We start from the raw sequence: 14,482 nt of genomic DNA on the forward strand, positions 1-14,482 counted from the left end.
AAAGCATTTTATTTATTTATTTATTTATTCTTTCTTTTTTTTTTTTTTACCTACTTCTTGGATTTATCGCTTTTATTGTTTTTACTTCTAGTTTTAAATGTTTTACTGTTGTAAGTTTCTTTGTTTTTATTTTATCTTTTAGTTTTTATTGTAGTAATTTGTACTTTTACTTATTTATGGTTTTACTAGTCTGTGCAGCACTTTGGAAACAATGTTTATAAAATGTTCTATATAAATACAGTGGATTGGATTGGATTGGATTTTGAAAAAGTAATTTATTGAAAACAACAATTAAACTGAAAAAGGCTGTTTATCAGCTGATCAAAAGTTGAAGACCACAGGCTATGAAAGCCAAAATCTGCTCAAAATGTTCATTTTCTGTCATGCATTCACACAGCTATGCCCTCCTGATGGGAAAGCTAAGAAGCTTTCTCTTTTTGATCGTGGTGGGATTGTGGAGCTGCATGAGCAAGGCCTCTTGCAGCGTGCCATTGCTGCTGAGCTTGGGAGCAGTAAATCAGTCATTCTGCATTTTTTGAAAGATCCTGAGCATTATGGAACAAAAAAGTCAAGTGGTAGACCCAACAAAATCACACCTGCGCTGAGCCGCATGATCCAATTGTCTGACCAATAAGACACAGGGCGGTCTTCCACCCTCATTAAGGCCCTTACTGGTGCCAACTGCAGCGCAATAACCATCAGACGGTATCTGCAGGTTTAAAAAGGGTTTAAAAAAAGAATTCAAAGACCTCGTCTCCTTCAACGCCACACAACTGCCCGTTTAGACTTTGCCAGTGAGCATCAAACATGGGACATTGAAAGGTGGATAAAAGTTTTATTCTCTGATGAGAAAAATGTAACCTTGACGGTCCAGATGGCTTCCAACGTTACTGGCATGACAAGGAGATCCCACCTGAGATGATGTGGAGGGGGGTCCATCATGATCTGGGGTGCTTTTTCATTCAGTGGAACACCAGAGCTTCAGTTGGTGCGGGGTCGTCAAACGGCGGAGGCTTACGTGCAGATGTTGCAGCGGGCATCCCTCATGACCGAGGGCCCTCGTCTGTGTGGTACCAGCTGGGTTCTTCAACAGGACAACGCTGCAGTTCTCAATGCTGGCTTGACCAAGGACTTCTTCAGGGAGAATAACATCACTCTTGTGGACCATCCTGCATGTTCCCCTCATTTAAATCCCATAGAGAACATTTGGGGATGGATGGCAAGGGAAGTTTATAAAAAAGACCATCAGTTCCAGACAGTTGATGCCCTTGGTGAAGCCATCTTCACCATTTGGAGCAATGTTCCCACTAGCCTCCTGGAAACACTGGCATCAAGCATGCCCAAAGCAGTTTTGGAAGTGATGAACAAGAAATGGAGAGTTTTTTGTTATTTTTTGAGTGATGGTCTTAAACTTTTGATCAGCTGATAAACAGCCTATTTCAGTTTAATTGTTGTTTTCAAGAAATTACTTTTTCAAAATGTTTTTTGTCTCACTCCCCCTTCTTGCTTTTGCATATTGTAGCTCTACTTCAAACCTCATTATGATCCAAATGTGCAAAATGCAAATTCTAGCAATTTTTCAACTGGTCTTAAGATTTTGATCAGGAGTGTATATAGGCCTCATCACCGTACTTTGTAACGTGGGATATCTAGTACACCCAAAAAATGTTTTAAACTTTTGATGAAAGAAACTTTTTTTCAAACAGTGCTTGTAATACGGCTAGTCAAACAGTAGCCTACCAGAAAAGTCATTTAGCGCCATCCTCCTCCTGAAAACTAAAACCACTAAAGTCGTCTTGACAAGCATCACAATTGAACAGCCTACTAACACCTTTGTCACACACTTTGTCAGGCTCCCTCTCTTACGTTGTCGCTCTTTGTTGTCTTGAGGCAAATAAGCCATTTAGCTTAGCTATCGTATTCATTCAGTCCAGCCTTTCGAAACCTGTTGGTGATCGTGGACGGTTGGCCGTCCGAGTAGTCCAGAGGTGTCAAACTCGGGCCGAGAAACTACAGGTCTTCTTTCCAAACAGTCACTAAAGCTGATGATTTTAATGACGTGCACCTCTTTCAATTTGAGGGAAGGCGCTCATCAAGTAAATCACCTGCCGAAGAAACTGTTTGGAGAGAAAACCTGCACCGTCTCGGTCCTCCGTGGCGTGTGTTTGACACGTGGAGTAGTCCAAACAGAAACTTTAGTCATTTTTACAGTTGTTCAAACCTACTTAAGATTTGTGCCAGAGATCGCTGCACAAGACTTTGAAATGTGATAATAGCTTTCACTTCAATCGCCATGTCACTACTTCACGGGAAATGTAGTTTTAGCCATGAATAGCCGTGTCACTGTACACGCCGCACGGTTCAAAGCCTGAGAAAAAAGTAGCGGCTTATGCACCGGAACTGACGCTTTTGCACCCAAAAGCTACTATGATGCATTCACAGACCGTCGAGCAAGGTGCGAAATCTCAACACTTTACAAAAAAACATTATCAGTGAAGCATAAAGACACACATGTAAAAATGTAGGATTTTTAACAATAGTACATGCATGCTGTACATTGTACCTGTATTGACACATATTTATAAGTTATTACTGACTGGGGAAATGACGTGTGTTTGTGGGGAAAAAAGTATTATTTTGTGGGAGGAAAAAAAATGGACCAAAAATGTGCACATTTGCGAGGCCGTAAACGGCGAATCACAAATGTGCGGGTATCCACTGTATGCAGATCATAGTAATCAGTCATGTGATTACTGGAAGGCCCTGAGTTACAGGGCAGTAGGCATATTTTACGGCGTCACAGTGGTGTGTACAGTTTGGATTCTGGGTTCTTCATAAAACCTGAGAGTCAACATGTTCTCTTGCCAAGCACAACCAAACAGAGACACCAAGGAGTCTGTAGAAGGGCTCCAACCGCACGGCCCGCTTCTTTTCCAACCTTGTCACATGCTTCAAGAGAGGCAGTTGAGGTAACGAGGGGAACGCAAGACCAGGGCCTGACCTCCTCTTGTCTGCATATTCTTTGTTCTAAGTTGTTAGTAATTGGGGCAATGACAGGTTATTGTGGAAAATAGGATATTGAGGTTGTTCAGTTCAGTAACTCTTCTTTTTCTCTGTCACGCTTGAACAATGTGTTGCTTTGATGGCTGCGAGGCACCAGACCAACCGTGTCCGCCATATGATTCACTGCATGGTAAGTGTAGGTTGATTTGCAGCTGGAATATATTCTCAATGCCGTTTCTCTCCATATTTGCATCACGATAGAACAAATGTAGTTTAAGTCTTTGTTATTTGAATATAGTTGGGATTTAAAATCCCAGTGGACTTGACAAATTTTTTCTCCCTTTCAGATACCTGTACATTGTCATGACAGGCGACACATCCCAACATGCGAACATACTACTTTTGCACTGACACAGCCAAAGAGATGGAGTCCTGGATGAAAGTGATGACAGATGCCGCTCTCGTGCACTCAGAGCCTGTCACAAGGTGTGTGAAAGACGTACGGGCGGCCGTCGGCTTCAGGCGTTTTGTGTTATGATGTTTCATGGTTACGAACGCAACGCGCTCCCATAAATTATTTCAAAACTTCATTTTGCATCCGTAAACATGAGACGCTCGGAGTAGTTACAGCACACAGAATGTGCGCAGTAGAATATCGTACAGTGTGTGCTGTGCAACCACACAGAGGAAGAATAACATCACTTATTATTTAATTTTCTTTATGTCTCCCAAGCGGCAGTGTGCCAAAGAAAAGGAACGCCATCACCAAGGAAGTGAAAATGAACATCATGTAAAGCTCAGAGAGAGGAGACACGCCCACTTGGGGCGTCCCGATGCAACTTTTTCCACTTCCGATACGAACATCATCCGATACGATATCAACGCAAGTCATACATCATACTTTCACATATAGAGAACAATAGTCAGCAACAGTAAGAATGAGAAAAACTGAGCCATTTACTTCTTGATGCATCTGGTGTATAGTTGTTATCAACGACAGGACAGTGAGGCTCGAGGCGTTCAATTAAAAAAAGCCAATGACTTTTTGTTGTCCAGTGGGAGTTTCTCACGCTTTGCAAATGTGTCAAACAGCGGCGGATGTTTCAGGAAGCCGTGGTGTTGCGAGAATCCTGCTTCAAATGTGCAATGAGTTTGGTCGCATTAAACTTCCCCGGTTCTGTGCCATCACGGGAAACTTGTGCATGACCAGTTTTGCGCTCGGCTACGGCATCTTTTTCAGATTTAAATGAAAAATACTCCTAATCTTTGCTAAACACTCCAGCACACGCTGTTGTTGTAATCATGTGGGTTCCTCATGGTGAAGAAGTGCTGCTGCTGGACAGACGTGCTGGCGCAGACTTTGGATTGGACTGCTTGGATCGGCGTCCCAATATCGCAGATTTTAGATTAAAGCCGATACTGTCCGATCATGTTTTTTTTTTGTTTTTTTTTGGTGATATCCATATCGGATCAGGACAACCTAATGCCCACTAATATCGACCATTCTTTAGGTCAGCAAAAGATTAGCATTAAGGATAAAGATTATTGAATGCTAAAGAGGTCATGGATTCTGTGTGCTGTTACAAGGAGATCTGGGAGGAGAAGAGGAGGTTAACCTGAGGGCCACCTGTACTAATGTAGTCATTGTCGACATTGCAAAGACCACTCAATTGATATTCTTTGAGTTTTTTCCTCTTGAGTTTCCTTCTTTTTAGCAATTAGAGTATATGTCATTCCGCTGAAAACCCATTCTAAGCTGGTTGGCTTTATTGGCAACACTTCTACACACATACGGCATTTCTATTTCCTGGGTTTGTTAAAGAAGAAGTGACCATGCAGGTCACCCACGGGTAATTTCAGTTGGAGAAGCATGCAAAGAAATGCCATGCGCTTTGAGCATATGAACACTTGGAATGTGTGTGGTACAGATAATTCTGGACAGATCGGTAGTGATGATACTTTGATAAATGTTACTTAGCACCCTGTCTCTGTAATGTTCTTTAAGCACGGGCAAAGTGGAGGTGTAATGTTAGAGTGCTTTGTCTCAAGCTGAGTAGAGCCTAAATTCACTGAATGGCAGTGTAAAAAGTGTGATGCCGCTACAAGGTGTCGAGGACTAACAACACACGCTCCTTCCATCCTGAGTGCAGAATTGCATTTGAGTTTTTTATGGGCTAAATGTTGTTGGAGGTAGGTGGCTGGGAGTTGGAGGAGACGTGGTCGGACCTCTTTAAAAGGATTGAAGCGCCAACTCTGAAGGAATGCCTCTCCAAATGCCCGTTCGTTGCTGACCCAATAAGCCCTTCTGCCAAGAGGAATTTGCTGATCTTTGAAGCTGTGACCTTGAGTCCACCTAAGGCAGCAGAGTAGTGGTGTCAATTACCATTGGAGACCTCCTAAAGAAGTACAGATTTGTAGAGAGCAGCGAATGGATTACTAGAGGCTGAAACGTGCTCTGGCAGAGGCTGTGCTTTTTTTTTTTTTTTTGAGATATCGCATTCCCTTTTACACGCCTGGTCTCCTCTGGCAGCTGGAGGAAACACTGTACACTCCTCTTTGTTTCAAAACTTGAATGCTAATAGATTACTTCCATCTGTTCAAAAAGAATTATGATTTGTAGGTAATTTGCATGCTTTGTTTGCTCTTCTCAGGTTGGACAAGCTAAAAGTGGAGCAGTGTGGACCTCGGGAGGTCAATCACGTGGCCAATCACAAGCCACCCTTGACACAGCCCGAAATTGAGAACAATGAGCGCAACCATGAGGTGGACCGTGAGCACTTGACAGAAGAGGACAGGAAGCAGCGTGACGCCGAGCGCTACGGCTTCCACAAGGATGGTGCAGACCTCGATCGGCCCCTCACCAAGATCAACAGTATCAAACTGCAGCCTGCCCAAGCAGCAGCCGTCACAGTGAAAACTGCCACACCAAGAAGCCCAACAGAGATAGACGGCTTACACCACAGCCCGCGGGTCAATGGAGCTGCTGAAGCGGGTCCATCTGACGGGAATGGCGTCCCCCATCAGCGAAGTCCAAACTATGAGCCGGACCGGACGTTGAGTAGGACCAGCTCTATGCAGCAGCTGGAGCAGTGGGTTCGCACTCAAAGAGGACGCACCCAGGATGATGACACCAGGAGGTTTGTTTGATCGTATTGCATTTATATTGTGTATTATAGTTTCATATATAGTTTAATGACTGGAAGGATGTACAGCAGATCCTTACACATTTGAGATTCAACATTCACAACCCCGCAAAATTTGCAGATTTGGATTGATATTTTATGTCAAATTCACAATAAGTCGGTAACAATTTCTAAGTAGGTGATGATACAGGTAAAATGTATAGCACGCATGTACTACTGTTAGAAAGGCCACAATTTTTACATGTTTATGTCTTTATGCTGCACTGATATTTTTTCTGTCAAGCATTGAGATTTCGCACTCTGTTTTCGCGGTCCTTGAATGCACCATAGTGAGAAGCAAAAGTTTGTCAGTCAGGCCTCAAAACTTCCACAAGGCTATAACATAAGACCACAACCAAGGCCATTTGGCACGATAAGAAGCTTATTACAGTGGTACCTGTTTTTTTGTACACCTTAGTGTTTGATGACAATTATTGCCAGAAATATGTCTGTGTACAATTTCGGTTATCGTACGGCCAAACATTGTGCCTAACAAACTAGTCTACTTACTTGTGTATCATTCCATGGTGCCCGAACAAAGAAACCCACATGTTGGCAATTCAGTCTTGTCGTTTTATTAATACACAGCGTGAGTACAACTGAGTTGGCAGCGCGTCTTTATTCAAAAACATCAGTCATTCTCAGCTCAGTCATTCTCCTCCAGCTCCGTCACCCCTCTTATGGAAAAAAATGATTGGGTTTTCATATGATTCTGCTTTTGACGGAACCTATGGAACGCATTATTAACGAAAAGCGAGGTATTACTGTATTTGCATACCTATATGAAATACAATGCTACTTAATTTATACTTTTTTTATACAGAATCGGGAAATAACCCTTTTGTAATTTGACCTCTCATTTTTCTTCCACAGCATCACATCGTACCAGACACTCCCTAGAAACATGCCAAACCATCGGATGCCCCATGTGCCTCATTACGGTGACGGTTACCGCAGCATGCCCAGAAATAGCATGGCACAGCGGGACAGCATCTGCAGTATTTCACCATCGTTGTACGATCAAGCCCTGGGTCCCCCGATGGCTGAGAAACGCCGCTCCATGCGCAACGATACCATGTGGCAGCTGTACGAGTGGCAGCAACGACAGGCCTACACCAGGCAGCCGGGGACCTACGGCCATATGTCAAGCCCCAAAACCATGATCAACCTTTCGGAGCATGCTGCGCCAAGCTACTCCATCCCACCCTCGCCCTCCCACGGATCCCTGTCCATGTATGGTGGCTTCTCTCACGCACGATCCTACAACATGAGCAGCGCCCGGTCGGAGATGGCTTCACCCATATACCAAAGAGACATGAGCATTGACAGACGGCAGAGGCAACAAATGCACAAGGTTAGTGGAGTGAAATGTGTTTCCCATCCCAAATGTGTGTACAATAACGGTAATGGTGAACCATGTCATATGTAGATGTTTTACGGAATTTGTTTTAATGAATTAAATATGCAAAGTCACATTGTTCAAATGCTAATATCGCTCTTTTATTATTGATGTATGTGCTTTGATATATACTAAAGCCTCACTTTTCACAGGGGTTACTTTCCCAGACCGACTGCGCATAGTGAAAAATGAATCCAAATGTCTATTTCTAAGGCGCTAATAAAACTTGGATTATGCTGCTATGCCTACTCACTGCTCCCCTTCCAAACCCTCATTCTATCTTGACGTTGATCTGACTTGAAGTGAATTCATAGAATAGATTCCGCTCAAGTAACGGTCCCCGTCTCTCTTTAATTGCCATTGTTCGCTTGCAACAAAGGAAGCAAAACAAACTAAATTCATAGAACGCAATCCAGGTTTAAGCACTGTAATGTGCCACTCACCCATTTTAATTTCTAAAATATACACTAGTAGGTACTAGTGGTGAAATGGCCCAGGTAACCCACAGTATCGTCAGTACCTCGGTATTTTCGCTACGGTTTTGTTCTGGTTTTCTTTACGTTTTGTGTGCATAAAGAGAACCTTTTTTCTCCCAAAACCCTCTCATTATTACTTATTATTATTATTATTATTATTATTATTATTATTATTATTATTATTATTATTATGAAATGATTTTTAAAATGAAGCATGAAACCATCTCATTAGAAAGAGGAAGAACACGCTTTGGGCCGAAAGTGGCCCCGGGGCCGCACTTTGGACACCCCTGGTTTACAGTGTTTCGTTTTTGGAATGTGCCAGTGCAACAGTAAGAATTTGAACAGGGTGAAGTTCAGCGTTAATAGTTGCAGCGTACAAAACCGTTGTCATCTCTCTCCAAGTTGCCTCCGCGCATCGCCGACAGAGGCGGGCGGAGCTGCGCGCCTATTCTCTCCGGTATGTACTCTTGCCTTTTCGGTCGCTTTCAGGCAGACTGTACCCTCACGTGAAATATGTACAGTGTGGAAAACGGGACATTATGATTGCAAAACCGAACGGCGTATCACTGCATGCCTAATAAGTCCAAGCCACTAAGAAATGATAACAGTAGATGATTGATTGGAGAACAGATGGACTGGGAGTCACAGTCTAGCTTTTGGCCTGGTGGTCAGGTACCTCGACCTCCCACCGTTCTTCTGTCTGGCGTACGTGGCGCCGCTGCTCCGCAGGCCGCTAGCTGGGCTGTCGGAGAAGGCTTTTCCCAAAGCCGCGTCTACATAATGCACACTGCTTGTTTGTTGTAATTCCAGTGATGATTTACCATCATACATGAACTTCACATTTGACTGTCGACTCTAGCGCTGCTGCAGCCAGACAGGGCCCCGCCATCTTACACTCATGTCGTTACGTTGTACATGTATGCTGTACTATCATCTCTATTATTATAATCACATATTTACAGATTATTACCAACTTGTGGCAAATGATGTTTTCTTCAAAAAAAAAACAGGCTATTTTTGTTGTAATAGGCAGGTTTTTCCCACAAATAAAAAAAAAAAAAGATTGATTCTCATTTGACCAAAAATCAGGACATTTTCAGGGACGCGAAGGCTGAATTGCGAATATGCAATTGCGAATATGCAAGGATATCCACTGTTTCTGTTGGGTCTTATTTCACTGTATGCCCTTGTGTCCAGAGGAAACGTTCAACATTTGCTCTTTGAGTCGATCAAAGAGTGTTTCAAGCCTTGGCGACTGACTCACTTGTCTCTCTGTTGTGTTGGTATTATTTGAGTGAACCAACTCTCCATGCAGGAAATGAATGTAAGGATTTTTCCTGTATCATTTCCTGTCTCTTTCAGTATGCCTATCCACCCGATAGGAGGTCAATGCCCATAGGAATTCCAGTCCAGACTATCACCGCCCAGTCTCTCCAAGGCAAAACTGTAAGTCTTTCAGCAGTCTTAATTAGCCTGTATTGCTTTCTATCTGCTCTGTGTAAATAACATACTGCTGTTGTGATAATCTAGTAGTGTCAAGTCCAAGGTCCAATGATTTGTTGGGGTTGTTTTTACTTTTCTGACTGTCTTAAGATGACCTTGTGGCAGAATCTTAAGAAAGAGTCACATTTTCAGTTGGTTTCTTGCTGCTAGTGTTGGGATTAAGCGTGCCGATTTAGTCGCTGCTCATCAGTGGCGACTTCAAGACGCTGTCACTCACAGCTCTCTAAGCCAGCTCAGAAAGTCACTGTTGTAATGTGTCAACCGATCTGTGCTGTGAATGCTGAATTGCCTCTCTGTCTTGGGTGGAAGTGGGGAGTATGCATGCTGCCACCACCTTGGATAATCCCGTAGTCATGATCTGCATGAAAAGTCAGTACCTGGTAGCCTTGATGCATCTCCTATCCTGGTGTGTTCTCTCCTTCTTTCCCCTCCCACTACGCTGCCCCTGCTTGATAATGGCTGTGCGTCCCACACTACCCTCCCTCCTCTGCAGCCTGAGGAACTGACTTTGCTTCTGATAAAGCTGCGGCGGCAGCAGGCAGAGTTAAACAGTGTCCGGGAGCACACTCTAGCACAGCTTACGCAACTAAACATGGATGGCGACAACCCAAAGGTCAGCCCCCACAAAGGATTCCTCTGCAGGCATGTTTGTTTTTGTGTGGTGTGTGCCATCCATCTCCCACCTTCCTTATACAGCCTGATAATAGCGTTGGGTATCAGTCACATGCTGTCCTGCCAAATCAGTACTTTTGAAACTTGTACTTAAACTTGTATTAAAAAAAAAAAACAGCAGAAAATAGTAATTGAAATACTTTGATTTAAATATATATATATATATATATATATATATATATATGATTATTGCAGCAAAACTCGCAGAAATACCTTGCACAAAATGGAAACAATAGCTTACAATTGGTAGTTGATGTGTGGACGATGTTCGACTAGCGTTACAGTGATGTTTGCAAGTTAATCCTATATTCAAGAGTCATGTATTAACTGAACAAAATGAGGTTACTTCCAAGATGTTACTTGCACAGTATCACCTTCAAGCAGTTGTTGCAGGTGGCTGATTCAGCACATTTTCAGGCGCACGGAAATGAGGCATCGATGTCTACTATATTTTCCAGACTATAAGTCGTTCGGGAGTAAAAGTTGCATCAGTCCAAAACTGTGTCTTTCACAAATGAATTCAAATTGAGTTAGTCAGTGGCTGCTGACACAGCAGCTATAGTCTCCAAGCTCGACATAATCAGTGTCCTAGTTAAACAACACTGGTGTCTAAATTACAACATTTCTCAATCCACACAGGTACCGTATAATTAGAGTTGCACATTACTTACAGACAAGGCCCTGGATTTACTTCTGAGAGTCATTTTGGAGAATAAGATGACAAAATATATCGATATGTTGGCTTATGTAAAATCTTACTTCTGGTGACGTGACGTCATCGTTTTTGTAAAACAGCGGTTTCGGCAGTCTACGCTCGGGATGTTCGATATTGGCTTTTTTGCCGATATCTGATGTGCGGATGTTGTCCAACTCTCAATTTCTGATACCGATATCAGCCGATACCGATATGTGTACCATGAGATACTGAATCTCCTGTCGTGGAATGAACACGTATCTGTTGTGAAGCTAATGGATACCTGATCAGCAATTAGCTTGTCAACGTGGCTGTCAACAACATTGTATAACAGTGTAAAACATCTGAGAAGTACTTGCCATTAGGCTTTCGCTGTGATTGTTTCCAAAGTCAACAGAGTAGCCATTGACATTTTTTTTGTCCAGGGAAGAAAGTCAATTGTCATAATTTTCATGTATGCCGCACACTCTGTATTGGTTTCCACGCCACACTACAGATCGCATGTACACTGTAATTCCGGCCCAAAATTAACATATTTCGCAGATTTTCATGAAATTTCATCTGCAGATAGATATTTAAGTGAATTTATATCCTACATACCTTTTATCTTGTCCTGAAGCTCCGATCCATGAGTTTGAAAGGCTTAAAGTTGGACTTAACATTCAAAGCCGTCGTATGAGTCGAGGTGGTCCAGCACTCAGTATAAATCCGATACGAAATTGAAGAGGAAGAAGTAATCTACCTAAACAACATGTTTTTGAATGAAAATACACTCGGTATCATATGAAAAAGCAGCATTTTCACGGACGTCCCCAAGAGTGCGCACACTGAGATTTTGCTGTCGCTTACTTCCGGGAATTGTAACGTTCCTACTAGTGAGGATAAGTGGCATAGGAACGGATGGAGGGAATGGAAGGAGCGAGCTAGCTTGCTACTAGCCACCCACAAGAGGCGGTTTGATGATCATAATTTGCACATCGGAAAATACGGAAGCGCATAGGCCTATAAAAAGCATTGTTTATTATTGGCTTTCATTATAGGGAAAAATCCTGATACTGATGTTGACCGATATTACATTTTTATGCCAATATCGGGCAGATAACATCGGTGGGCCGATATCATCTCACATCCCGAGCCTATCTGCACTGAAATGACAAGTCTGCATTTCACGCTCTGGAAGCCATTTTCGTGTGGACGAAAGGCTAAAACGCTAAAACCTGAAAACGTTTCGGTGTGGATAGCTGCATAGTCTCCAAGGCAGAAGCATATTAAAAAGAATTCCGTAACAACAAAGCACCCGATATGCTCTGGATCATTCAATTTGTATGCCTAACTGCGTCACAAGCTCAACTCAGTGAATTATTGTGGCCACTAGGTGACGCCAAACCAACCACCACCCCATTTGAGCTTAAAGGGTAGCACATATTAAATGAAATACTGTATATTTTGATATCTGTCGCAGCCGAGTTGCAGAACAAGCCAAACTATAAAGAAAAGTGCAACTCGGTCTGGTTACTATCGCTTACGTTGGCACTGGTGCCAATATGATACAGAGTTTCGATATGCATCCCTATTAGACGATTTGTTTTCCTCTTAGGAGACATCAGCTACCCCAAATCAACATTAAGGCCATTTTAGTAGGGCAAGCAGTTGATTAAGTTATTTTGCTTCTCTAAAGAGTTCAGACAGATGTTAGCAGGGAATGAAACTTAAAGCCACTGAAAAGCTTAACATGGTTTTGGCTACAAGCAACACGTAATATAATGAAATCAGGATCAGGGCATCTTTAAGATGTCAAAACTCCGATTTGGCTCATGTAGGTCAGCTGAGTGTGGGGCGAGGGGGTTGCCATCACTTCAGACTAATTGTGAAGCCACATTAACTGCTGCGACACAAGCAAAGCCCAGCTGTCATACTGTAGGTAGTCGTTGCTGAAGTCCAAGTATACCCTGTCTCCTTCCTTCTCAACCGACCCTACTCTCCTTCTTTCTTCGATTGTCTTTGCGTGCACGTGACGACAAAGTGTGACAAGATGAAAGAAATACACAATGTGCCTCATTTCCTGTCAATCTTCTTCTTCTTCTTCTTCCTGCTGCTGATGCTAGAATGATATTCTGTCCCATCATCTCCAAAGGACTCTCTTGTATTTGGACGCACAGGTGGGGCAATGCATGGCTGCATGACCCTTTTACGTTATCACAACACAGTGGAACTCGATTATGTTGACCGACTCATCAAGTCCTGGTCCACCGTGTTCTTTTTTGTAAAAAGTGCTCGCTTAAGTTGATGTCGACATACATGGTCGACTGCTTTTGTCGACATAAAATTTGAGAGCCGAAGGGGCCGATTCTATAAAAAATTGGGTCTGTTTATGTCGACATGTGTTGTAGGATTGTTAACCTTGTTATTATCGTTAAGCAGCGTGTTACGACAGCAGCAACATAAATACTGTCCAGTTGCACAGCATTAAATCGTGCGTACAGTGACTTTCTGTTCAATGCAAAGTAAGCTTCAGAATAAAAGCATGGCTGTATTACACTGGATGCCAACACACTCCTTATTTATTAGATGTGTTTACACTGTTAGCAGTAGTCAAGACATACAACAAAGCTCTGTTAGATAAAATTATGAAATATTAGCAGTGTCACAAGACGAGACGATAAGAGTTTGCGTCTATAAGAACGGGAAAAGACGTGATTTTAACATTACTTTGAAGAAAACTGCAATGAAAAAAATTGTAAAAATATTTGACAGTATATTGAAATATACTAATTTGATTTCAACTACGTTACCTTGCATTGCTCCTCATGAGGCCACACTCTTTAACACACTCTGTGTGTATGCTAGCGGCCCCGCCTCCCCGCGCCTTCGTTCTGTGGCGCAAACGTGGCAAGGTACTGAAACCAATGCACAGAGTGAACTCGCTCCCTGCCTGTTTGGAGGCGGTAGACAAGGACGCGCATGCACATGGCAGTATGTTGAGTCAAAAATAGCCAGTTCATTTTCATTTATTGTGTGATTGATTAATTAATTTCTTATCGTCCAAGGCCCAGCACCCATGAGAGAGTGTTTTTTTTTTTTTTTTTCGGAACAAGATATCTCGTCATGTTTTAATCTGGCAAGATCTTGTGACACGCCTATGAAATATTGTATGAAAATTAAATATTGTATGAAAAACTGAAAAATCTAAATAGAAATATGCACAAATGAATCAAAACAAACCTCCTTACAAGTAAGTACGGTTGTCAGCAACAGCTAATATCGTCGTGAGTCAACTGAAGCGGGTTCCACTGTGCGTAGAATTGTCTGTCCAAAGACCAGAAGTAATTATTATTGATTTATTACGGCACCCTCATCATTTATTTGCTTTATTTGTATTTGTGCAACCAGATCACACATGGCAGATATCATTTTCTGAATATTAAAACTGCCAGCTCTGTATTACTAATGCGTATTGGAGCGTATTTTTAGTGCCATAGCCATAACTGACTGTTAAACGAATGCCTTTAATTTTCCACTTAAAAAAAAAAAGCTAAAAATTTAGCAACAA

At 42.4% G+C, this 14,482-nt stretch overlaps 1 protein-coding gene across 20 annotated transcripts in view; it reads left to right on the forward strand.

Moving 5' to 3' along the window:
* LOC129181866 (pleckstrin homology domain-containing family A member 5-like) overlaps window positions 1-14,482 on the forward strand; it is a 120,619-nt gene that overhangs the window by 86,076 nt on the left and 20,061 nt on the right. For 10 of the 20 annotated variants that reach the window (XR_008570517.1, XR_008570516.1, XM_054777571.1 and 7 more), the window contains 6 exons: window positions 3,374-3,489; window positions 5,655-6,140; window positions 7,059-7,539; window positions 9,426-9,509; window positions 10,060-10,179; window positions 13,038-13,091. Coding sequence is in view for 18 of the 20 variants with exons in the window: in XM_054777571.1 (XP_054633546.1) it covers window positions 3,374-3,489; window positions 5,655-6,140; window positions 7,059-7,539; window positions 9,426-9,509; window positions 10,060-10,179; window positions 13,038-13,091 (1,341 nt within the window). In the remaining 2 variants the exon portion in view is untranslated. Of the gene's footprint in view, window positions 1-11; window positions 3,194-3,350; window positions 3,490-5,654; window positions 6,141-7,058; window positions 7,540-9,425; window positions 9,510-10,059; window positions 10,180-13,037; window positions 13,092-14,482 lie in introns of those variants that run through there. The other 10 variants (XM_054777579.1, XM_054777582.1, XM_054777591.1 and 7 more) reach the window with 4 other exon arrangements.

This window comes from Dunckerocampus dactyliophorus, chromosome 5, assembly GCF_027744805.1.
Source record: "Dunckerocampus dactyliophorus isolate RoL2022-P2 chromosome 5, RoL_Ddac_1.1, whole genome shotgun sequence".
Lineage (NCBI taxonomy): Eukaryota > Metazoa > Chordata > Actinopteri > Syngnathiformes > Syngnathidae > Dunckerocampus > Dunckerocampus dactyliophorus.